The sequence below is a fragment of the Oncorhynchus keta genome, chromosome 32 (genome assembly GCF_023373465.1).
Source record: "Oncorhynchus keta strain PuntledgeMale-10-30-2019 chromosome 32, Oket_V2, whole genome shotgun sequence".
In the NCBI taxonomy this organism is placed as follows: domain Eukaryota; kingdom Metazoa; phylum Chordata; class Actinopteri; order Salmoniformes; family Salmonidae; genus Oncorhynchus; species Oncorhynchus keta.
The window spans coordinates 7,123,215-7,150,403 of NC_068452.1; the positions used below are offsets into that span (position 1 = coordinate 7,123,215).

Consider the following 27,189-nt stretch of genomic DNA (forward strand, 5'->3'; position numbering starts at 1 on the left):
ACAGAGAGCAGAGGAGAAAGATGAACAAAAAGAGAAAGATTGGGAGAGAGAGAGAGAAATAAGGGGGCAGAGAGAGAGGGGCAGAGGAGAGAGACAGAGAGAGAGAGAGACAGAAGGAGAGAGACAGAAGGAGAGAGACAGAGAGAGGGACAGACAGAAATAAGGGGGCAGAGAGAGAGACAGAAGGAGAGAGAGACAGAAGGAGAGAGAGACAGAAGGAGAGAGAGACAGAATGAGAGAGACAGAAGGAGAGAGAGACAGAAGGAGAGAGACAGAAGGAGAGAGAGACAGAAGGAGAGAGAGACAGAAGGAGAGAGAGACAGAAGGAGAGAGAGACAGAAAGAGAGAGACAGAAGGAGAGAGACAGTAGGAGAGAGAGACAGAAGGAGAGAGAGACAGAAGGAGAGAGACAGTGAGAGAGACAGAAAGAGAGAGACAGAAGGAGAGAGACAGAAGGAGAGAGACAGAGAGAGGGGACAGACAGAAATAAGGGGGCAGAGAGAGAGACAGAAGGAGAGAGAGACAGAAGGAGAGAGAGACAGAAGGAGAGAGAGACAGAAGGAGAGAGAGACAGAAGGAGAGAGAGACAGAATGAGAGAGACAGAAGGAGAGAGAGACAGAAGGAGAGAGAGACAGAAGGAGAGAGAGACAGAAGGAGAGAGAGACAGAATGAGAGAGACAGAAGGAGAGAGACAGTAGGAGAGAGAGACAGAAGGAGAGAGACAGAAGGAGAGAGAGACAGAAGGAGAGAGACAGAAGGAAAGAGACAGAGGGACAGACAGAAATAAGGGGGCAGAGAGTGAGAGACAGAGAGAGAGAGAGAGAGAGGGACAGACAGAAATAAGGGGGCAGAGAGTGAGAGACAGAGAGAGAGGAGAGAGAGAGGGACAGACAGAAATAAGGGGGCAGAGAGTGAGAGACAGAGAGAGAGAGAGAGAGAGAGAGAGAGAGAGAGAGAGAGACAGACAGACAGAAATAAGGGGGCAGAGAGTAAGGAGAGACAGACAGACAGAAATAAGGGGGCAGAGAGTGAGAGACAGAAGGAGAGAGAGAGAGAGAGAGAGAGAGAGAGAGAGAGAGAGAGAGAGAGAGGGACAGAGTCGGTGGAGGAGAGCGGAGTGTGTTGGAGTCGGTGGAAGAGAGCGGAGTGTGTTGGGGACTAACAGAAGCACCGCGTCTGGTTGGGGCTCAGATGTGAGCCTGCCTCCTGTCAACACGGCGCCCCGCTCTGCATTGTTTAGGGCAGGCAGGGGGTGCACTTCACTTCCCCTTGAGTGGCACTACCGCCGCCCCTTCCTCCACCTACTCTCTGTGATCTCTCCATTCAGTAGAGGTCCAGAAGTCGAGTCGAATCGGACGTCGGACACCGAGACAGGTGACGATAGCGTCCTGTTAGGTAAAGTTGATTTGAATGTGCAACAAATACAGTGGCCCCGTCGACAAACAGTCCCTATCCCTCGCTCCCTGGGCACTGCTAATACAGTCAATTCAGAAAGCATTCAGACCACTTGACGTTTTTCGTTACAGCCTTATTCTAAAATGGATTCAATAAAAGTTTCCCCTCAATCAAGCTACACACAATACCCCATAATGACAAAGTCAAAACAGGTTTTTAGACATTTTTGCAAAAGTATTAAAAGTTAAAATCAGAAATAACTTCACATAAGTATTCAGACCCTTTGCTATGAGATATCGATATTGAGCTCAGGTGCATCCTGTTTCTATTGATCATCCTTGAGATGCTTCTACAACTCGATTGGAGTCCACCTGTGGTAAATTCAATATGACAGTCTTTTCATGTTTAATACATTTGCAAAAATGTCTAAAAACCTCAGTTGAATCCATTTCAGAATAAGACTGTAACATAACAAAATGTGGAACAAGTCAAGGGGTCTGAATACTTCCTGAATGTACCGACCCGGTTCTGTCAGACCTAGGGGCTAGGAGCCTACCTTGGGCATCTTGTTTGCAGCGGGTGAGTCCAGGCCCTGGTCCATGCTGATGGGGAGCTCCGGCTCTCTGTACTGGGCCTTGAGCTTGCCGTAGCGCTGGCTGCAGTGGCGCAGGCTCTTCTTCTGCCATAGCTGCTGCTTGGTCTCACAGTCCTCACCCACCCCGAACCAACCTGCTGCCTGGGCTGTAGCTTGGGCTGTGCCCCTGGCAGGAGGGGGAGGGAGAGACAAGGTATTGGAAGAGGGGGAAGGGAGGGGAAGAGGAGAGAATAATAAGAGAGAGTACAACTTGATTATGTCCAACATTCCAAACAGTCAGAAAAGGAAGTCCCTCGTTATATGCCCCCCCCGAAGAGTATGCAAGTGCGATTCTCCCACTGTCTTTTCTCTCTCTTTCCCTTCCGTTTCTCTCTCTATCCATCTACAGTCTCCACCACCCCAACCCCTTCTCATACAGTACCTCCCCTTTCTTTTTGCCCTCTTCCCTGTTCCTCCTTTCTCACCCACTGCCCCCTCCTCCTCCTATACACCCTTTCAGCTTTACCTTCTGCCCTCCATTAGTTTCTTCCTCCCTTTATTTCTTCCCTCTCTCTTCCCGCTTCTCCCTCTCCCCGCCCCCCACTTACTTGCGTATGCTCTGAGACAGGGAGTTCTGTCTGTGGAAGGCTGCCCTCCTGTCCCCAACACTGTGACCTCCTCCACCACCACCATCAGTACCACTGTCAGACAGAGGACTGGCCTGCTGCAGGCTCTCACTCTTCTTCAGGGACGAACGCAGGGGCTGGACAGAGGGACAGGGGAAAGAGCAGAGTCCGTATATAGGTAGGCTTACTGAGTATTATCCGAGCTCAGAGAGTCAGTATACAGGTAGGCCTACTGAGCATAATCCTACCTCAGAGAGCCAGTATACAGGTAGGCCTACTGAGCATAATCCTACCTCAGAGAGCCAGTATACAGGAAGGCCTACTGAGCATAATCCTACCTCATAGAGCCAGTATACAGGTAGGCCTACTGAGTATTATCCTAGCTCAGAGAACCAGTATACAGGTAGGCCTACTGATTATTATCCTAGCTCAGAGAGCCAGTATACAGGTAGGCCTACTGAGTATTATCCTAGCTCAGAGAGCCAGTATACAGGTAGACCTACTGATTATTATCCTAGCTCAGAGAGCCAGTATACAGGTAGGCCTACTGAGTATTATCCTAGCTCAGAGAGTCAGTATACAGGTAGGCCTACTGAGTATTATCCTAGCTCAGAGAGCCAGTATACAGGTAGGCCTACTGAGTATTATCCTAGCTCAGAGAGTCAGTATACAGGTAGACCTACTGAGTATTATCCTAGCTCAGAGAGTGAGTATACAGGTAGACCTACTGAGTATTATCCTAGCTCAGAGTCAGTATACAGGTAGACCTACTGAGTATTATCCTAGCTCAGAGAGTCAGTATACAGGTAGGCCTACTGAGTATTATCCTAGCTCAGAGAGCCAGTATACAGGTAGGCCTACTGAGTATTATCCTAGCTCAGAGAGTCAGTATACAGGTAGACCTACTGAGTATTATCCTAGCTCAGAGGGTCAGTATACAGGTAGACCTACTGAGTATTATCCTAGCTCAGAGGGTCAGTATACAGGTAGACCTACTGAGTATTATCCTAGCTCAGAGAGTCAGTATACAGGTAGGCCTACTGAGTATTATCCTAGCTCAGAGAGCCAGTATACAGGTAGGCCTACTGAGTATTATCCTAGCTCAGAGAGTCAGTATACAGGTAGACCTACTGAGTATTATCCTAGCTCAGAGAGTGAGTATACAGGTAGACCTACTGAGTATTATCCTAGCTCAGAGAGTCAGTATACAGGTAGACCTACTGAGTATTATCCTAGCTCAGAGAGTGAGTATACAGGTAGACCTACTGAGTATTATCCTAGCTCAGAGAGTCAGTACAGGTAGACCTACTGAGTATTATCCTAGCTCAGAGAGCCAGTATACAGGTAGACCTACTGAGTATTATCCTAGCTCAGAGAGCCAGTATACCGCAGGCCATGAAAGTATAGGGCACTTGAAACGGACTGGCTGAAAATACATGGAATTCACGCCATCACTGGTATACAACAGGGCTAAATCATCCCTTGCGGTGTGTGAATCATTTTAAGATCGTGTAAATCGTCCCTTGTGGTGTGTGAATCATTTTAAGATCGTGTAAATCGTGCATTGTCGTCAATGGAACATTTGGACAGAAATGCGTGTTAAGTGCGTGATTGTTTTGCTATGATTCAGCCCACAGCCTTCCATTGCCTGTAGTGATTACAACTATCCGGTTTAGTTCAGATCAATCACCTTATTCCAGAACAGAAGTGTAAGAATGGCAAAGCAAGGAGTTTTCTTTTTCTGAGACTGCAGCAAAATGCACAAATCATATTTTAAAAATTGTTTTTACAAAACATAGAAGTGATACTAGGGAAACACCAGATCATCCTAAAGCTTCATATTTTTCCATTGTAATGTTATTTCAAAGCCCATTCGTGTCTTTAACGGCGACTTGGCTAACGACTTGTGGAGTCACTGTGGAGTTAACGGAGTACTTACTGTAGGAGCCATGTGAGCTGCATGTGTGTCAGCCAGCAGGGGGTGTGCTTAGCTAGCCAACCCCCCCCCCACACACACACACGCAGACGCACACACACACATGCACACAAATGAATGAGCACACACACTTGTGTTCTCATAATGCACTCTCCCTCACACACACACACCCACCCACACACTCACCTACCCACCCATTCTCGGGCCGACTCTTTTCTCTGTATATATCAATGATGTTGCTCTTGCTGCGGGCGATTCCCTGATCCACCTCTACGCAGACGACACCATTCTATATACTTTCGGCCCGTCATTGGACACTGTGCTATCAAACCTCCAAACGAGCTTCAATGCCATACAGCACTCCTTCCGTGGCCTCCAACTGCTCTTAAACGCGAGTAAAACCAAATGCATGCTTTTCAACCGATCGCTGCCTGCACCCGCATGCCCGACTAGCATCACCACCCTGGATGGTTCTGACCTTGAATATGTGGACATCTATAAGTACCTAGGTGTCTGGCTAGATTGCAAACTCTCCTTCCAGACTCACATCAAACATCTCCAATCAAAAATCAAATCCAGAGTCGGCTTTCTATTCCGCAACAAAGCCTCCTTCACTCACGCTGCCAAGCTTACCCTAGTAAAACTGACTATCCTACCGATCCTCGACTTCGGCGATGTCATCTACAAAATGGCTTCCAACACTCTACTCAGCAAACTGGATGCAGTCTATCACAGTGCCATCCGTTTTGTCACTAAAGCACCTTATACCACCCACCACTGCGACTTGTATGCTCTAGTCGGCTGGCCCTCACTACATATTCGTCGCCAGACCCACTGGCTCCAGGTCATCTACAAGTCCATGCTAGGTAAAGCTCCGCCTTATCTCAGTTCACTGGTCACGATGGCAACACCCATCCGTAGCACGCGCTCCAGCAGGTGTATCTCACTGATCATCCCTAAAGCCAACACCTCATTTGGCCGCCTTTCGTTCCAGTACTCTGCTGCCTGTGACTGGAACGAATTGCAAAATCGCTGAAGTTGGAGACTTTTATCTCCCTCACCAACTTCAAACATCAGCTATCCGAGCAGCTAACCGATCGCTGCAGCTGTACATAGTCTATAGGTAAATAGCTCACCCTTTTCACCTACCTCATTCCCACACTGTTTTTATACTGTTTTTATTTATTTACTTTTCTGCTCTTTTGCACACCAATATCTCTACCTGTACATGCCCATCTGATCATTTATCACTCCAGTGTTAATCTGCAAAATTGTATTATTCGCCTACCTCCTCATGCCTTTTGCACACATTGTATATAGACTGCCCATTTTTTTCTACTGTGTTATTGACTTGCTAATTGTTTACTCCATGTGTAACTCTGTGTTGTCTGTTCACACTGCTATGCTTTATCTTGGCCAGGTCGCAGTTGCAAATGAGAACTTGTTCTCAACTAGCCTACCTGGTTAAATAAAGGTGAAATAAAAAAATAAAAATAAAAATCCACTTTCCCCCACACACACCCACCCACCCTCCCTCATCCCTTTCCTACACATCCACTCTGCAGGCAGACGCCTAAAAATGATGACCTTTGACAAGTAATGGTGCAGGGAGTGCTTCATGCGTGATTGGAGCAGATTGTTTTAGGCTAAATAACCACTTCATCTGAAGGAGTCCCCCGGGGTGCGCCAGGCCAGCCAGACAGAGACAGAGAAGAGATGTGAGTTAACCAGGAAAATGGATACATGTACCCAAAAATGAGCTCATGTAACTATATTAGACCAGATCAGCTGTCAAATGGCCGTTTATGGGTCTTATAGGGGGGAACAAAGTCTGGATTTTGGGGGTAATTATGTCCAGTTCAGAAAAAAACCTGGCCCTATTTATAAAGGCCAAAATGTAATGACAGGAATGTTAACAGGGCATATCTCGGCTTTGCTATAGAGTAGCTAGTCGTGAGTGACCGCACAACACTAGCATGAGTGGACTGGGGGGCTGGTTGGTATATGGCTGGCCCAGTGCCCATAACATACTGTGTATGAAGGCAAGGGAGATAACACTTTTACTATAGAGGAGAATGCTTTCAGTTGAGGGCTGAAACTCCTCAACTATTCTACCAACTGTTAAAGTAGGCTTGCCAATTCTTCCCTCTCCTAATGAAATGGCCTTCATCAGAGCATCAACTGCCATTTTCCTAGTACAGAACATGTTCCCATAAAGAGGGGTCAAAGGGGGAAACAAAATCTGGAAAGATCAGGTCAAAGGGTTACCTGCTTGACCGTTTCAGCTCCCTCTTTGACTCTCTCTTCTTCCTCTGGGGCAGGGATGGCTATGACCAGACTGGGCGGCTTCTTGCTCTTCAACCGGCTGTCTGATTGGCTGCCGTTAGGAGGAGCCCCCCCCCCTTCCTGTGACGCCATCCTTTCTGAGTTCTGAGGGCAAACGAGAGTAAAATTAATCAATGGCATGTTTGAGATGGAATCTTCTTCAAAGACAAAAACGTGCATTTCTTCTCCTCCTTAAAGAGATGTGAAACCAGCGGTGACCCTTTCTTTCATTCCATTCCTCACAACCCTCATATCACCTCTATTTCCCCGTAGCCTACAACTTCCACTTTCATTCTCCACTTGCGCAAAAATGTGGCTGCATTTACAAAGACTGATGTAGTCAGACACGTCCTACTGAAAAGACAAACAACACTGACAGGCACTTCGAACCATTCAGGATCTAATTGAAGTAGCGACTTTAGCACAAACATATTAGCCAAATGACAAAGGACTAGAGGAACTCCTATCTGCAACAAGGAAGGACACATTGCCCTGCTGAAAAGAACCTATCACACGTGTGTATAGGGAAGGGAAACCACTGGATTTGAATACCATCCCTTTTCCATGTAAAAGCCCATCACCTAAACCATAAATTAAAAAACACAAAAGTAGCCCGCCACAGCACACACGAATGCAGTGCAACCAGACTCCAGCTGTCCCAACACCATAAAATCCATTCCCTGGACATCTCCATCTAACTTTCCTCAGAACTCCACAGATATAGGCTAAAGAATATATATTATATGTGCGCATTTGGGCATGCTACTGTGTCTTAAATACACACGCTATATGTAGACTGGGTCAGTGGGTAAGAGCTGGAAAGAAACCCTATATGATAACTCTTGTCACAACAGAGACATAACCCTAGTCTCATTCCCCAGGGTAGCGTTCATTAGACACCAAAAAAAAAGGAAACGGACTGAAACAGGGAGGGACTACCAGGTTTTGGCCAATAAGAAACGCTCATTCTTGTTTTCTGTTGCAAAGCGTTTAAGCATTTTCCTTTGCACGCCCTAATGAACAAGACCCAGCAATGTGAGGGAATAGGAGCCTGGCGCACGAGCCCAGCCCTACTCTTGGGTAACAGTCGCTGACCGGCACTACTTAAACAATATCCATCTCACTGGGGCCCAGTAGGTCCTGAGAGAGAAGCCTGCCTTTTCCGCCACATACATAACAATATCTGTTGAAGGAAAACACTGCCTGTCCAAGCAAATATGCATTAGAAAAACAGCAGGTGTTTTTTTTCCCCCATGTTAGTTTGATGAGATCCTGGACGAGACCCCCATAAATCAGTTACATTAGCAACCCTGTGTGTTAACAACCCTTCTATGCAATTTAGTAATGCTCACCCAAACACTTGTCTCCCTACTCGTACCATCATTCTTATTTGACATGCAATTAGTTAAAGGGCTCTGGAGGGCTGCTACCCTGAATGAGTTAACAATAGGTTTTCTGTAGGGGCTGTGACCTCGTCTGTAGGACGCCAGCCCGTCATTGGACAGAAGCATCGTGGTAGGAGCTTGAATGAATGCATGGTGTCAGGTTAAGTTGAGACTGAGGTGACTGAGACAATAGCTTGTTACTTGACAGTGCTAGTGGGGGTGTAGGCTGCAACATGTCATTCCTAGAAAGCACTCGCTGGGACACATTTTAAGAGAAAGAGCGAGAGAGAAAAAAGAAAGAAAAAAAGAAAGAAAGAAAGAAAGAGAGATATCGCTAGCCTTAAAATTCTATATATATATATACTCCCCTACGTAATTCTTTGGTCAGTGAAGCTGAAACTTTAATTTGACTCTATACTGCAGCATTTTGGATTCGAGATCAAACACTTATGCATCTAGTTCTGTTATTAGTATTTGGACAAATTCCCTTACAGTGTCTTTCAGATGACTTTGTTTCCAAAATAAATGAATGGTAAATAATGTATTGTGTAATTTTGGACTCACTTCTATTGTAAATAAGAAAACAATATTTTTCTGAACAATTCTACATTAATGTGGATGCTACCATGATTACGGATAATCATGAATGAATCGTGAATAATGATGAAAGTTACAGAGGCATAAATATCATAAACCCCCCCAAAAAAAAAATGCTAACCTCCCGTTACTGGTAATGGTGAAAGGTTAGTATGTCTTGGGGGTATGATCTTTGTGCCTGGTATGATCTTTGTGCCTCTCACTCATCATTATTCATGACTAGATTACACTGTTTGGACAGCCTGCCCAAGCATTTTCTATGCAGAAAAATCCCTGTATAGACCTTCGAGCAAAGCGAACTTAAATGTTGTCCTGCAATGATTAATGGACTGACAAGCCATGTGCACAGGAAGACCATCATGAAGTGTTTACATACCGTAACACCATGCAATAACTATCTCTGAAAGCCACCCCGAGTCCCTCATCTCTAAATGAGATGTTACTTAAGGACCACAGTAGAAACAAGTCGTCAACCATTGTGTTCACCCTCGAAGATTCTTAAATCAAGTGCATCATCTTGTAGGTGTACCTTCAAATGATCAAATAAACTAAACGCAACTAAAAATACATTCAATATCAGTACAGAGGCCTACCTTTCTTATCTGCTCAAAGCCACAACCATAATCATGGCTTCCTGTCCCCAGCTTCAAGTCTCCGTTAGAAATCATCATCATCGGCCTCTGGACCCCCACTCAGAGCTCAATTAGTCCTCATTCTTCAGGCTTCTTGAATTGTGTCATTGTATCGTTTCAGGATTGCAATATTCCTACAGCGGTATTCTGGTCAATACGTGTCCATTGTAGATCTAGTCAAGGTCTTGAAACCTTGGGAGTTGCAATAGGAAAATAAAGGGCCTTGGTGTCAGCGTCGGGGAACGGCAAGCCGGAGGGCAATCTGACACCAGTCGAGTCAATGGCAATCAAGCCCGTGGCTGTGAGAGCAGAATAGTACAGAGACACGTTGGGGGATGGGAGAACTCATATGTTCCCATGGGACCGGGTCAGGCCCACACCCTCTCATATAATGAAATATCCAAGGCTTTCACTAATGGAGGGGTTTTAACAGTGTGGTGCCGTGCTTTATAGTGGCAGACAGTTGCTAGCCGCACAGTCTGTCAATGTGGAGAAGGCTTTTATCGTTTCCGCCCGGGAGACAGTCAAGGAGTGAGTCAGGGCGGTGTTGTTTTGGTAGAGTGGAGAAATAGAGAGAGATCCGTCTCATTGTTGACATGGTCTCATTGGGAGTCACATTCTACATGCACGGGCCTACGGAAATAATACTCGCAACGTCTATCCTCTGCATACTGGATTGCCCATCTTTATGTATATCTTTGTGATATTAATCCTATATCTTCAGCCATATCTTAACAATTATGAGTCAATCAGTATCCATAACAGATAATGTAGTGTGGAGATGACAGATTACCAGAACCAGAATAGCCAAAACTCAAAGGTTTTCCCAGATTGCTCACTGAGATTACCCTGTTGATGACAATGAGAGTTTTGACACATCTACTAGGACAATACCCATGTGGCTGGTAGCATGAACAACAGTCAACACCTATTCTAAGCCAATACTACAACAATAGCCTGGTTGTCTTGCCAACAGATCTGGGATAGGATAACAATAGGTCAATGACCGACCTGCGATGTGGGTTGGGTTTTCTATAAATTGTGTCATCATAGTTTTTCCCCTCCACAGCCAAAATACATTTAGGGAGATTACCGAGCAACATAGAAGTGATTTTCAGGCAATACTGGAACACTGCGCTTCATCATCTGCAGTCCCCAGAGAAACAGCAGATCCAGGATTATGATTTCCTCACAGGGGGGGATTTTTGTGTTGCTGCACATTCAGATGTTGACTGAACATTTACCCAATCGTTAGAGAGTGAGTGAAAAAGCATGATAGTAGCTACTAGATGGTGGCATAAGGGTATGTTTTCTTGATCAATATGGAACATTTGTAACAAATGATTAACTGAGTCCAGAGGGAGTCTCACTCACACGGTAGTCTGGGAACAGCAGACGTGACAACACAGCCCAAGGCTTCCACAGTAACTCCCAGCACACGGAGCACAGTACTGTAGAATGTTAGTTCCCAGTCTCTCACCCTCTCTGCCACTCAAACATCCTAAGTGAGTGGGAACTCAAACACAGTGTCACAATAGTCTTGTAAAAGAAAAAGTGACAACACAGGTCATGATGACATACATTGAGTGTACAAAACATTAAGAATTACCTTCCTAATATTGAGTTGCAAACCCCGCCCCCTTTGTCTTCAGAAAAGCCTCGATTCGTCGGGAACATGGACTCTACGAGGATGCCGGCACATGTTGACTCCAATGCTTCCCACAGATGGGCAGTGGACCATTCTTGATACACACGGAAACTGTTGTGGGTGGAAAACCCAGCAGCGTTGCTGTTCTTGGCACAAACCGGTGCGCCTGGCACCTACTACCATACCCCGTTAAAATCTTTTGTCTTGCCCATTCACCCTCTGAATGGTGCACATCCACAATCCATGTCTCAATTGTCTCAAGGCTTTAAAATAATTTTATGACCCGTCTCCTCCCCTTCATCTACGCTGATTGAAGTGCATTTAACAAGTGACATCAATAACGGCTCATAGCTTTCAACTGGTCAGTCTGTGTCATGGAAAGAGCAGGTGTTCTTAATGTTCTGTGCACTCAGTGTACACACTAATTCCAAGTCCCAGCCCAGTCACACGTCCCAGTAACGAGTCACAAATGTGTAGTGACATACCCAGGGTGACAACCATAGTGCTCCTATCACATGACTCATGTATCACGAGCTCCCACACTCCCAGTCTCTCTCTCCACCCCCTCTCTCTGGGGACTTCAAAAAATCTAAACTAATCTGTCCAATTCTTTACATTGGGGCCAGTGTTGAGAGTGGATCTCTTGAAGATGTCATGACTGCGAGCAGGGTCATTGTTATTAGGACACACACACACACACACACACAAAGGTATACATTTTGCAACTGAAAACGAAAAACGTCTTATGGGACAAGCACCAGTTAGCCCCTCCCTGTTTCAGTCTGGTTTCTTTTGTTGGGTGTCTAATGAACATGACCCTGGCCTTAAGTCAATAGCAGATTAGCGTCAATGCTTCATTTCCGTACTTGGTGTTTGGTGCCATCGTGTGTTCCTGTACAAGTGTGTGTGAGTGTGTATCCTGCGAAAGTGCGTGTCTGTCACCAAGCCCCTATAGCCCACAGAGTGCTACTGTTGCATGTTAACGTGACGCCAAGCACAGCTGCCACCGCACACCACAGCCCTGGACACAGGCAGACAGGAATGTGCTTGTTCAGAAATGGCTAGGTTTGGTCGCCACCGGTGATAGCTAGTTACAGTTAGAAGTGGTAATGGCCTAGAGCCAAGTTCCCAAACAGACAAAGGCAAGGGCAGTCGGTCTCATGTTTCACTTTCTGTCATAGGCTTCAATGATGAACAGGTCAGCCCAAATACAGTACAGCCTGGGTGAGTTTAGCTACAAGTACCAGTCAAAAGGTTGGACACACCTACTAATTGAAGGGTTTTTCTTTATTTGGACTATTTTCTACATTGTTGAATAATAGTGAAGACATCAAAACTATGAAATAACACATATGGAATAATATATAATAATATAATATAATAATATATGCCATTTAGCAGACGCTTTTATCCAAAGCGACTTACAGTCATGTGTGCATACATTCTACGTATGGGTGGTCCCGGGAATCGAACCCACTACCCTGGCGTTACAAGCGCCATGCTCTACCAACTGTGCTACAGAAGGTCCACACGTTCATGTTGTAAGCAAAAAAGTGTTAGATTAAAGTAGCCACCCTTTGCCTTGATGACAGCTGTGCACACTCTTGGCATTCTCTCAACCAGCATCATGAGGTAATCATCTGGAATTGTATGACAACAGCCAGTGAAAGTGCAGGGCGCCAAATTCAAAACAACAGAAATCTCATAATTAAAATTCCTCAAACATACATGTATCTTATACCGTTGTAAAGGTAATCTTGTTGTTAATCCCCCACCACAGTGTCCGATTTCAAATAGGCTTTACAGCGAAAGCACCACAAACTATTATGTTAGGTCACCATCAAGCCACAGAAAAACAGCCATTTTCCCAGCCAAAGATAGGAGTCACAAAAAGCACAAATAGAGATAAAATTAAATCAATAACCTTTGATGATCTTCAACAGATGACACTAGTAGGACTTCATGTTACACAATACATGTATGTTTTGTTTGATAAAGTTCATTTTTATATAAAAAAATCTGAGTTTACATTGGCGCTTTACGTTCAGTAGTTCCAAAAACATCCAGTGATTTTGCAGAGAGCCACATCAATTTTACAGAAATTCTCATCATAAATGTTGATGAAAATACAAGTGTTACAAATGGAATTATAGATATACCTCTCCTTAATGTAACCGCTGTGTCAGATTTCAAAAAAGCTTTACGGAAAAAGCAAACCATGCAACAATCTGGGAACGGAACGCCATGTTGGAGTCAACAGAAATCAGAAATAACATTATAAATATTCCCTTACCTTTGATGATCTTCATCAGAATGCACTCCCAGGAATCCTTTGATTTGTTCAATAATGTCCATTATTTATGTCCAAGTAGCTACTTTTGTTAGGGTGTTTAGTACACAAATCCAAACGCTCGTGCAGATCCAGAACGTCAGACGAAAAGTTCAAAAAGTTATATTACAGGTCGTAGAAACATTTCAAACTAAGTATAGAATCAATCTTTAGGATGTTTTTGTCATCAATCTTCAATAATGTTCCAACCGAAGAATTCCATTGTCTGTAGAATAGCCATGGAACGCAGGTCGCTCTCATGTGAAATGCGCGTGACCAGGACCTGGCTCTCTGCCAGACCACTGACTCAAAGAGCTCTCATCCAGCTCCACATCACAGTAGAAGCCTCACTCAAGTTTCTAAAGACGGTTGACATCTAGTGGAAGTGCAACTTGAACCATATCCCACTGTGTATTCGATAGGGCTGAGTTCAAAAACTACAAACCTCTGATTTCCCACTTCCTGTTTGGATTTTTTTCTCTGGTTCTTGCCTGCCATATGTGTTGTGTTATACTCACAGACATCATTCAAACAATTTTAGAAACTTCAGAGTGTTTTCTATCCATATGTACTAATAATATGCATATCTTAGCAACTGGGACTGAGGAGCAGGCCGTTTACTCTGGGCACCTTATTCATCCAAGCTACTCAATACTGCCCCTGCAGCCATAAGAAGTTGAAAGTTAATTTGTGGAATTTCTTTCCTTCTTAATGAGTTCGACCCAATCAGTTGTGATGTGACAAGCTGGGGTGGTATATAGAAGATGGCCTTATTTGGTAAAAGACCAAGTTCATATTATGGCAAGAACAGCTCAAATAAGCAAAGAGAAATGACAGTCCATCATTACTTTAAGACATGAAGGTCAGTGTTCAATGCTGAACATTTTAAGAACTTTTAAAGTTTCTTCAAGTACAGTCGCAAAAACCATAGAGGGCTATGATGAAACTGGCTCTCATGAGGACTGCCACAGGAAAGTAAATGCTTCAGAGAGTTCAAGAAACAGACACATCTCAACATCAACTGTTCAGAGGAGACTGTGTGAACCAGGCCTTCATGGTCAAATTGCTGCAAAGAAACCACTAATAAAGGACCAATAATAAGAAGAGACTTGCTTGGGCCAAGAAACATGTGCAATTGATATTAGACCGGTGGAAATCTGTCCTTTGGTCTGATGAGTCCAAATTTGTGTCTTTGTGAGAAGCAGAGTAGGTGAAAGGATGATCTCAGCATGTGTGGTTCCCACCGTGAAGCATGGAGCAGGTGGTGTGATGGTGCTTTGCTGATGACATTGTCAGTGATTTATTTAGAATTCAAGGCACACTTAACCAGCATGGCTATCAGAGCATTCTGCAGCGATACAGCATCCCATCTGGTTTGCACTTAGTGAGACTATAATTAGTTTTTTTTTAACAGGACAATGACCCCAAACACACCTCCAGGCTGTGTAAGGGCTATTTGACCAAGAAGGAGAGTGATGGTGCTGCATAAGATGACCTGGCCTCCACAATCACCTGACCTCAACCCAATTGAGATGGTTTGGGATGAGTTGGACTGCAGAGCGAAGGAAAAGTGCTCAGCAACTCATTCACAACTGTTGGAAAAGCATTCCTCATTAAGCTGGTTGAGAGAATGCCAAGAGCGTGCAAAGCTGTCATCAAGGCAAAAGGGTGGCTACTTTGAAGAATCTCAAATATAATATATATTTTGATTTGTTCTACACTTTTTTGGTTACAACATAATTCAATATGAGTTATTTCATAGTTTTGATGACTTCACTATTATGATTATTCTACAATGACAAGGTGTGTCCAAACATTTGACTGGTATTGTACATGCTTAAGAGTGTCGGGTTCCAATTAACCTTCCTTTGTGTTCTATGCTAAGACTCTAAGACTAGATACCTATGCAGAAGTTTCACTTGTTGCTGTGAAATGCATGACAACATCCACTGAAGAATATACTGTAGCTTCAGTGGCATCTTGTGCACAGCAGCGCAGATGCTCAGCTGTACAATACATCCATTGTTCTCCATCACTTCTTCAATGAACACCAACTCTTGACACACAACATATACGTTTCAAAGTGCAGGAAACACAGCTGTTTCAAACAAATAACAAAAATGAAACCAGTGAAATACTGTATCACCACATATTTTGTCACTTGACATCATTGTCACACATTTGGAGCTGTGGAACAGCGTTCACACTTACTGCTCGCCTCGCCTCCAGAAATGGGTGTTGCCTGACGATCGGTCTCTGTTACCTCCAACCACTAGCAGCAGGGCGAAAGAGGAACGGTCCTTCAGATGATTGCCTCATCTCCACATCCTGTGACCAGTAACATCTCTGCCACCCTGATGGCTGCAACCTGAAAGAGCATTTGAACCACAAGTCAGAACATAGTAGATAAGTACCCACCAAGAACTTTGAGAGACTTGCGAGAGGCTCGAGATCTTGACAAATGTCAGACTTCAATAGATTTCAAAAGGACTTGTGCAAATTGCGCAATATGTCAATAGCATTCAAGATCTAACTTGCATGGATGAACGGGCAAAAACAGTCATCTCATCATACCAGGGGGGCGAATCAATCGAATGGTGTAGGAAAGTAACTTCAGAATGCAACGATACATAATAATAATAATAATAATATATGCCATTTAGCAGACGCTTTTTATCCAAAGCGACTTACAGTCATGTGTGCATACATTCTACGTATGGGTGGTCCCGGGAATCGAACCCACTACCCTGGCGTTACATCACTGTAGCAACTGAAATCACCCCTCACTCTTGTCCACCTAAACACAATGTGTGTGGTAATGACATTACTCAAATGGCTAGTTCTTTCTTGTGATCAAATAGTTGAAGAACTTTTGTTGGGAACAATACAGTAGTATGCCAGGTTATTTGACCTCAAAAGCTATGAGACCCTCTTCTGTCATTTTGAGCAATTGAAAGCTTCTCAGAGAAACTACATCATTCTTGTGAGTGATTTGACACAGTATTCTTGGTTAGTGTTCTACTGTAGCTGGACAGGAAATGTGTATTCCCATAACTGAAACTGAATCTGCACTTCCCAGAGCATGCATGCAGGTCCAAACTTGCATGGCGGGAAGCTTACCACAAGTATCACAGCTCCATCACCCCTACCGAGACCCCTAGCTGCCTTCAGGGGCCGTGAACGTTTTGAATAGACAAGACACCAAACGCAAAACAGGGCTACCTTTCAAACTAGATCCAACATAGACCGTGCTGATATCTCCCAGTTACACGGCATGTCATGTTTTTTCTTGGCTTGTCGTGGGTGCAGCCGCATTAGAGAGCAGTACAGCACAAGGAGGAAGCCAGACAGCTAGACAGCCAGCCTCCAGCCTGTGGAATGAGTCTCTGGCTCACTCAGAAGATGAGAGCGACCTGGAGAAGACACAGAGGGATATTACGGGGTCTGTGACACACATTCCCCCAATATTCACAGACATTTAAGTCAGATCTCTTCCCTGGATCAGTGGGCATCAATTAGAAAATGGATGAGGCTTTGAACTTCCGATGCTCTGATGTTCATGAGAATCAAAGTTAACAATGTCAAAATTCAAAGTGCCACGACCAGAGCGGCCTTGACTCCTTTCAGGTTGAGGTTGAGGTTGAGGCCCTTTTCCTGTGTCGTGTCGAAGAGAAAGATGATGTGTCAGACAGTATGGAAGCTGAATTTGCATAAGTTGGCATTACCACGACGTAGCAGGAAAAAAAAACCAATGAGCCCACAGATACTACTGGGAAGAGGCCTGTCGCTAGGAGACACTCAAAGCTGATGCTTTCTGGCAGGCATGTTGTGGCACAACAGTTGAGAACTGGAGCTGAAACCTAGGAGGGGCAGTGTGATTGCAAGCATGACTCAATAGAATCCAAGGGGGAGGAAAGACAGAATGGACGACTGTAGGCCTGAATGGTCATTATCCAGTTTCAATCCAACCATGTCATTGGGATGAATTACCTGACGCATGAAAAAATATGTCACGACTGGGCTGAAATGGCAGGACAGTTTTATAAATGTCGACAAACAATTTGTTTGTTTGATATGGTCTGGGATCTTTGTGTGTCGGTAAAATGTATTATGCTAGCAATGGCTGTGGAAACACCTTCATGCTCAAATAAGATAAAAATATATACATGACAAGGTATGGGTGGTAAACAGATGATCGCCCTATTTGGCAAAAGACCAAGTCCATATAATGGCAAGAACAGCTCAAATAAGCAAAGAGAAATGACAGTCCATCATTACTTTAAGACATGTAGGTCAGTCAATACGGAAAATGTCAAGAACTTTGAAAGTTCCTTCAAGTGCAGTCGCAAAAGCCATCAAGCGCTGGGTTGAAACTGGCTCTCATGAGGACCAGTCACCTCTGCAGCAGTTCATTAGTTACCAGCCTCAGAAATTGCAGCCCAAATAAATGCTTCACAGAGTTCAAGTAACAGACACATGTCAACATCAACTGTTCAGAGGACACTGCGTGAATCAGGCCTTCATGTTCAAATTGCTGCAAAGAAACCACTACTAAAAGACAGCAATAATAAGAAGAGACTTGCTTGCGCCAAGAAACACGATCAATGGACACTAGACCTGTAGAAATCTGTCCTTTGGTCTGAAGAGTCCAAATGTGATATTTTTGCTTCCAACCGCCGTGTCTTTGTGAGACGCAGAGTAGGTGAACGGATGATCTCAGCATGTGTGGTTCCCACCGTGAAACATGGAGGAGAAGTGTGATGGTGCTTTGCTGGTGACACTGTCAGTGATTCATTTAGAAGTTAAGGCACACTTAACGAGCATGGCTACCAGAGCGAAAACACATCTCCAGGCTGTGTAAGAGCTATTTGACCAAGGAGAGTGATGGAGTAGTGCATCAGATGACCTGGCCTCCACAATCACCCAACCTCAACCCAATTGAGATGGTTTGGGATGAGTTGGCATGAGTGAAGGAAAAGCAGCCAGCAAGTGCTCAGCATATGTGGGAAGTCCTTCAAGACTGTTGGAAAAGCATTCCTCATGAAGCTGGTTGAGAGTTGCTACTGTCTATATACATAGACTTGAAATCACTAGCCACTCTATACCGCTCTGACATTGCTCATCCATATATTTATATATTCTTAATTACATTCCTTTACTTAGATGTGTGTGTTTTGGGTATATGTTGTGAAATTGTTTGATATTAATGGTTAGATATTACTGTCAGATCTAGAAACACAAGCATTTCGCTCCACCTGCAATAACATCTGCTAAACACGTGTATGTGACCAATAAAATGTGATTTGATTTGAGAATGACCAAGAGTGTGCAAAGCTGTCATCAAGGCAAAGGGTGGCTACTATGAAGAATATAACATATATTTTGATTTGTTTAACACATTTTTGGTTACTACATGATTCCATATGAGTTATTTCATAGTGTTGACGTCTTCACTATTATTCTGCAATGTAAAAATAGTAAAAATGAAGAAAAATCCTTGAATAAATAGGTGTTCTAAAACTTTTGACTGGTACTGTACATACACATACAGTGGGCTCCAAAATTACTGGCACCCCTGACTGTCAATGCACAAAACAGTTTACTTTAAAAAAATATAAATAATATAATTATAGAGATGAACTCAAAATACCAACATGTGAGAAATACTGTACTTGATTAATGTTTCAATGGAACCAACCAAAATCATACAATTATTTAATACAAAATACATTGAACCAAATCAAGGTTTCGTAATTATTGGCACTCCTCATTTAGTACTTAGTGCAACCACCTCTGGCAAGGATAACAGCATAGAGTATTTTCTTGTAATGTTTGACAAGGTTCAGGAACACATTTTGGACCATTCCTCTATGCAGATCCTCTCCAGATCCTTCACATTCTTGGGTTTGCGCTTATCAACTGTCCTCTTCCACTCAGCCCACAGGTTTTCCATTGGATTGAGGTCCGGCCACTGAGATGGCCATGGCAGAACATTGATTTAGCTGTCATAGAACCATTTCTGTGTGGATCTTGAGGTATGTTTCAGGTCATTTTGTTGGAAAGTCCAAAACACATCTTTAGAATTTTTAAATAATTGCCCTGACAGTGCTCAGTGGTATATTCAATCGTTTGTGGATCTTGTAGCCATTACCGGGTTTATGAAGGACTACGACCATCTGTCTCTTTTGAACTGCCAGTTCTTTTCTTTTCGTCATGGTGTTGGATGACAAAGGGATATTGCATGCGTGTTACCTCATTTTTATACCCTAGTGAAACAGGAAGTGATGTAAGTGGCTCAATATAGTTCCTTAAGACTTACATAAACTTAAATAAGTGGAATTTAAATTGTGGTTTAATTTTAGTAGATGTTAATTACAATAATATTTAAGGGTGCTATTAATTGTGAAACCTTGATTTGGAGGATATTGATTTTTAATTAAATCAATCAATTATTTTTGTTGGTTCCATTGAAACATTAATAAAGTACAGCATTTCTCACATGTTGGTATTTTGAGTTTATCTCTATAATTATATTGTTTATATTTGTTTAAGCATTATTTGTGCCAGCAATTTTGGAGCCCACTGTACATACATACATACCACACATACAGTGCATTAGGAAAGTACAGACTTTTTCCACAGTTTGTTACAACATTCTAAAATGGATTAAATAGTGTTTGTCCCTCATCAATCGACACATAATACCCCATAATGCCAAAGCAAAAACAGGTTTTTAGAATGTATTAAAAATAAGAAGCTGAAGTATCACATTTACATAAGTATTCAGACCATTTACTCTGTACTTTGTTGAAGCAACTTTGGCAGCGATTACAGCCTCGAGTCTTCTTGGGTATGACGCTAACAGCTTGGCACACCTGTATTTGGGAAGTTTCTCCCATTCTTCTCTGCAGATCCTCTCAAGCTCTGTCAGGTTGGATGGGAAGCCTCGCTGCACAGCTATAGGTCTCTCCAGAGATGATTGATTGGGTTCAAGTCCGGGCTCTGGCTGGGCCACTCAAGGACTTGTCCCGAAGCCACTCCTGCGTTGTCTTGGTTGTGTGCTTAGGGTCATTGTCCTGTTGAAAGGTGAACCTTCGCCCCAGTCCGAGGTCCTGAGCGCTCTGGAGCAGGTTTCCATCAAGGATCTCTCGGTACCTTGCTCCGTTCATCTTTCCCTCAATCCTGACAAGTCTCCCAGTCCCTGCCGCGGAAAAACATCCCCACAGCATGATGCTGCCACCACCATGCTTCACCGTAGTGATGGTGCCAGGTTTCCTCCAGACCTGACGCCTGGCATTCAGGCCAAAGAGTTCAATCTTAGTTTCATCAGACCAGAGAATCTTGTTTCTCATGGTCTGAGGGTCTTTAGGTGCCTTTTGGCAAACTCCAAGCGTGCTGACATGTGCCTTTTACTGAGGAGTGGCTTCCGTCTGGCCACTCAACCACAAAGGCCTGATTGGTGGAGAGCTGCAGAGCTGGTTGTCCTTCTGGGAGTTTCTCTCATCTCCATAGAGGAACCCTGGAGCTCTGTCAGAGTGGCCATTGGGTTAATGGTCACCTCCCTGACCAAGACCCTTCTCCCCTGATTGCTCAGTTTGGCCGGCCGGCCAGCTCTAGGAAGACTCTTGGTGGTTCCAAACTTCTTCCATTTAAGAATGATGGGGGCCAATGTGTTTTTGGGGACCTTCAATGCTGCAGAAATGTTGTGGTACCCTTCCCCAGAACTGTGCCTCAACACAATCTTGTCTCGGCGCTCTTACGGACAATTCCTTCAACCTCATGGCTTGGTTTTTGCTCTGACATGCTCTGTCAACTGTGGGACCTTAGACAGGTGTGTGCCTCTCCAAATCATGTCCAATCAATTGAATTGACCACACGTGGACTCCAATCAAGGATGATCAATGGAAACAGGATGCACCTGATCTCAATTTCAAATCTCGTGGCAAAGGGTCTGAATACTTATGTAAATAAGGTATTTGTTTTTTTATTTTTAATACATTTGCAAAATATTCTAAAAGCCTGTTTTCGCTGTGTCATTATGGGGTATTGTGTGTAGATTGATGAGGAAAATGTTCCTATTTAATCCATTTTAGAATAAGGCAGTAGTGTAACAAAATGTAGAAAAAGTCAGTGTATGAATACATTTGTTTAATGTACTGTATTTAAATAACCATCATATGGAAGTAAACTTGGAGTTACACAACAACGATATGTTGTGTGGTCCTCCCACTACGACTCGGGAAAGCATGTCGTTTGTTAGGCTACAGATTAAACACTGTAAATTACTGAACACAGGGTGGTGAAAGTGCACGGTGATGAGCTTGATACTCCCTTTCAATAAATGTCAACAGTCTTATTTTAATGACAAGATGATCGATGCTTGGCTGCCGTTTAACAGATAAAAAATGATCTTGCTCTTAACCATAATAATCTCATCACTGTATGTGCAAGCTGTTGGCTAGAGCACACAAGCCAAGACCCGAGTGGGAACATTTGCAATATAACGCAACAGTTTGTGACAAAACCATCAGTAAAGTTGAATATGCGATGGTCATTTTATTTTGGAACATGGGAATTTGACCGCAAAAGTCACATTTTTTATCCTCAACAAGTCTGTTTGATGGAAACATCTCTGGTGGGAAAACAAGCATATTTTTTCTATGCAGCTTTTAGAATATTTGCATGAAAATCTGCTGACAATTGGATGAAAACCTAGCTATTGTATCACTTCTAAATGTTTGCAAATCTGGAAAAGCAACCTTGTTTCTGATTCCCAGTCCAGTCCAGTCAACCATGACCATTTGACTTGTTCTGTGTCCCTGCTGTGTCAACCTGCAGCCTAGGCATTTACATAGGTTCCACTTCGCTCTACTATGCTTCGTTAGCTTGACAGCAGGTGCACCTGTGGTGTAACAGAACTTACAGTGAAAGACGACTGATGCAGATGTTGTGGGTCAGTGGTTGCTTATCGACATTCTATTCTTTGTTCCCTCTGAAATGCACTACGGTGTGCATAATTCAAAGGGAGAGATATGTAAGACTCCATTGTTTGAAACAGGAATGAATATAATAGCACTAATGATAGCCTGCCTAATTGAGGAATGGATTGTTTATTGTTGGCCTGTCTTGAACTACTTATCTGCAGATTTCTACCAGTTTCTCAGCCCTGCAACAATGGTTGTTATAAACTAATGGTATACCAATCATTTCAGACTGGGTTAAAATTATATTTTAGCCTTCACATACAGATATAATACTCCTATCACACATTACTTTCTCACTATTTAACCCCAAGAAGACATGTTAACTCATGTACATTAATCTTACAGTTTACAGTCAGTGACGGTGTGGCAAACATCTATCAAACGGCATGTTCGCGTATTCATATCATAACTTCGGCAACAAGATAAGAAAATTATGTAGCAACTATTTAACAATGTTGACCTGCATTTAACAGTGAGAGCCTGCATAATTCAGTAAAAAACGATACTGTATCCTGTCGTGTCAACAAACCAAACCCTCCCACGTTTTCTGGAAAAATGGGAGACCAACGGGAATTCTAACGTGAGGCCAGTTAGCGAGCGTTTGACGGAAGTTGAACGAAGGTTTGTCTGTGAAGATAAAATTGACACATTTTACTAAAGTTAATTATTTTTCCCCCCCGAAGCAGCGGAATATGAATACGCACGTTAAAACGTGCCATGATGTCGTTTGCGGTCCTTTTGAGAATCCCAATTCCGATGTTGAAATAGTTCAAATGACTTTATAATTAATTTTAATGTGACTTCCTCACGCCTACACTTTCCCTATTGTTTCCCCATCTGAAACTCCGATAAGAGGACTGGTAAAAAAAAAAACACACACACATTGTGCCCACCTTTCGATCATAAACACATTTTGAAAAAAACTATTCAATGTTGGATGAGGAAAATAGGCTACTCACCTGTAAGGAAAAATATATATATATCGCTTTCATCAATGTTGCTCGGAATAAGATGCAATTTATGTTCCGAAAAATCATACAATGTTGCACCAACGTGTTACTTTCCTTCTCTCTCCAAATATCCTGATTTCGGCGGTGGGCGGAGACTAGACAGGACTAACATATCTGATAACTGACAGACACACACAGAAGTCAAGAATGGTTTAGAAATAATATGAATATAGTACAGTTATGTCCGCAGCTGATGGACTGTAATAGTTTTCTACATGTTGGTTATGTTTGCATGATTGTTGTTTGTGCAAGGGCATAAATATAACTTCATCATATGGCTCTTTGAGTCCCGAAGCTTGGCACCCCTACCACAATGTGCCTAAATGACGCAATGAGGGGGACATGAGACTTTCCCCAGGAAAAGCAATACCTCCCCAAAAAACTAAAAGCAAACGAACATGAAAGTAACCCGTGTTGTTTATAGTAATATATGGAAAGGAAAAGTGTGAGCGGACTTCATTTGACATTTCCACCCAAGCAAGAGTTAACACAATCCCAGAAGAAGAATCTCATCCAGATTAACATTGTCCAAAGGTTTTAAATAGAATGCATTGATTTGTCAAACTACAGGTTCATTTCTGAAAAAGGTCAAATTTTCTGAATCAGATGCATTGCAGTGTTATAATCTAATGTGCTATTATAATCTCTAATATAGTCTATTCATAATCTTAATGATTACACTCAATCCTTTATCCTCCATCCATTTGTAGAATTGGTTCTCCTAAATCTATGCCATTGAAATAAAATGTTAAAACGTTATGAAGAAACATGGCTCTGACTTAGACTTTTTTCCTATCTGATTTCATAACACCATCTAGTGGTTGCTTCTGGCAGTCTATGAAACTAAGTTGATGGAAACCATGAACATCATTTGATAGTTTTTTCCAGTTTATTACTAAGATCATTAAGCATGACAAATTATTCACTCTCAATTCAATAAACATAATCAAGTTTAAAACATATTCAGAATGAATAGAGTTCTTATACTATCACAAATATTTGTTAAACAAAAATTCAGTAGGTACATTGAAATAATTATCATACGTCTTTATATTGCAACAGAAATCACAAAATAAATTGATAAAGCATATTTTTCAATCAAAAATATATGCATGGACCATGTGTGATAATACTCCCATGTTAGCTTCATTAAAGTAAGCCAAATTCCTCTGGCACATAATCCTCCCACAAACAGTAGTTACTGCTTCGTTCCATTTGAAAATGTATCAATCATGTATCAATCTGCAACATACTGTAAAAGTCAACAGCAGTACAATCAACAGCTAGTAATCAGAGTATAAAAATACTTATTTCATTGTGTTGAAGAATGTACTTGTTCCGAGGCACCAAACAAAATAAAACAGATTGAAACAGATGGGGGGGGGCAACACACTACACGGACTTGTCCAATAAGAACCTCTCTTTCCATTGCAAGACGTTTTACCAGTGTGCCCTAATGAATACGACCTTGTTCTTCAAGCTAGTTTGATTTTCATGTCATTTCTTGGTAATTAAGCCCCACATGGTAGATAAGATCCTCATGCATATATACTAGTGGTTTGTATTAAGTGCAAGAATTGAAAGCCCCCCTTTCTCAAATCACTAGAATAGCTTACTCATCAACTCGTTATTCACTAATCATATTCGTTACCCCACAACCACAAACTCTCTCACACCTAGACAGAGACACGCACACCTTTGGTTCATGGCAAACCACAACTGACCCGTCACCCACTACTAAAGACAACCATCCTCAGTACATTAGCATCAAATACTGTGATGAGAAATTATACAGATTTTTTTTTTTTTTTTTAAATGGGATTCAACATATCTCAACAAATCGAGTGATTTGCAATGTACATGATCCAAAGAGCTTGATTAGATCACAAGGATCAGTCATCAAAACCCCTTCATCTTTAGGCCACCTCGTATTCTAACTACAGTTTTTCTTCCTCTCCATCTTATGGTTCTCGGACCTTCGATTACACCCATTAACAAGGCATGGGGTATATTTAAACACATAAACTAAGTACTAGTTGAATAAGTCCAGTAGAATGATTGATTCATTAGCAGCACATCAGTAGAGGTGGAGTAAGGCGGCTGGTCTCCAATGGTTCCCCTTTAAAAATGTTCCACCACCTGTGGTTGGTTAAACAAGAAGGGGCGGGTGGAATGAGCCCCTTCCAATTGGTGGACGGGCAGCGGCGGCCATGTTGGGGTCCCACTGCTGGATTAGTGTTGTTAGTGTGCTTCCCGTCCCCTGTAGTGGAGGGGTCAGTTGAGAAGGCTCAGAGGTCATCTTACAGCTTGGCCTGCAGGGGTTTCAGGTACTTGTGGTAGGACTCGTGGACCTAGAAGAGGGAAGGAGGGTCAATTTGAGTACTCTGCAGATAGTCTCATCCACCCACCGGCTCCCCCTCTCTGTCGGTAGCAATAGCCTTGGGACAAGGTTACTCTGCAGGAGACTTATTACTACAGCAAATCATTCATTAGATTGCCATCTTTATGTAGGCAAACTACACAATGAACACAGACATAATTTGGCTCTTGATCATAATCTGAAACAAATCCTTGTAAATGGTTCTCAAATGGTCTATTCATGTTCGTAATAACGAACTAAGGTTAAAAACAAAAAAAAACTACGTAAAATCAACAGTAAATTAATTTTCTTAATCTCTGACTCTCTTTTTTTAAAGGCCCTCTCCATGAACTCTGACCTCTGTCTTGTTGAGAGGCGAGCGGCGGGCCCACTCGAACATGTGCTCATAGACGTTGCCGTCGTAGCGTCCCAGGACCGAGTTGAGCATTTCGTCGCGGTAGTCGAAGGCGTCAACCAGGGCCACGGCATTGGGCCTCAGCTGGGCCAGAAGGTCCTTCAGACGCTGGGACACCTGGGAGAGCTGGGGCACACTCAGGAGACCAGTCTGGAGTGAGGAAGGAACAGTCGGGTCATTATTGTTAAAGAGACTGTGTTCTCAATAAACAAGCAATAGGTTAAAATATCCAAATGTCACGACGAACGAGTTAGAGCCTTTATATGTAGGATCAAATCAAACAAATTGGAAAGTTAGAGTAAGAAAACTGATTGCAGCAGTTCCACAAAAATGGAGAGGCAAGTGGAAAAGGTAGGGAACTTGTTTGTCTGCCATATATTAAAAGATACAAATTGTCTGAAAGGAACCGGCATAAATAGAAAAATATACTAGTTTCATTTGAGGACAAAAATGTTGACAGCTGTGCCATACAGGTTGCCAAATAAATGGGAAGAGATTTTCGATGTACCGATTACATGGCACATGGTTTATGAACCTGTACATGAAACACTTGATTCAACAGAATTTTTCAATTTAAATGATTATATAGAATTCTTGCCGTCAACAGAATGCTACATGTTGTGCGAAGAGACCGAATCAATAGATCACTTATTCTGGTATTGCCCCTATGTAGCTTGTTCCTGGTCACAGGTTCAGGAATGGTTAAAAAAAGAAATAATAATCAAGACATTACCTTAAAATTAACCATACAAATATCAGTGTTGGTTGATTTAGAAAGCCATAGTCAGTCAAATAATACTCGTAGGAAAGGTTTTCATCTTTAACTCACAATCTGTGGATACTATATGATCGGAAAGGTTAAATTATATAAAACGTCATACAGCACAATTGAAAAATATATGGCACATAGAAACCAAACAGGTTTGGGATTAAAGAGTTGATATTTGGTAATGTATTACGGTTATGTGACTGC

At 42.8% G+C, this 27,189-nt stretch overlaps 2 protein-coding genes across 5 annotated transcripts in view; both read right to left on the bottom strand.

Moving 5' to 3' along the window:
- LOC118365718 (inactive rhomboid protein 2-like) overlaps positions 1-23,544 on the bottom strand; it is a 40,708-nt gene extending 17,164 nt beyond the window's left edge. The window contains exons 1-5 of the mRNA XM_052490603.1: positions 23,392-23,544; positions 15,660-15,816; positions 6,801-6,962; positions 2,579-2,733; positions 1,953-2,157 (exon numbers count right to left, since the gene is read on the bottom strand). Coding sequence (XP_052346563.1) covers positions 1,953-2,157; positions 2,579-2,733; positions 6,801-6,950 — 510 coding nt within the window. The 5' untranslated portion in view covers positions 6,951-6,962; positions 15,660-15,816; positions 23,392-23,544. The remainder of the gene's footprint in view (positions 1-1,952; positions 2,158-2,578; positions 2,734-6,800; positions 6,963-15,659; positions 15,817-23,391) is intronic.
- A 768-nt stretch (positions 23,545-24,312) lies between these two features.
- Positions 24,313-27,189, bottom strand: part of LOC118364955 (peroxisomal acyl-coenzyme A oxidase 1-like) — a 37,648-nt gene continuing 34,771 nt past the window's right edge. For all 4 annotated transcript variants that reach the window (XM_035746793.2, XM_052490606.1, XM_052490604.1 and 1 more), the window contains exons 13-14: positions 26,160-26,366; positions 24,313-25,793 (exon numbers count right to left, since the gene is read on the bottom strand). In XM_035746793.2, coding sequence (XP_035602686.2) covers positions 25,743-25,793; positions 26,160-26,366 — 258 coding nt within the window. In that variant the 3' untranslated portion in view covers positions 24,313-25,742. The remainder of the gene's footprint in view (positions 25,794-26,159; positions 26,367-27,189) is intronic.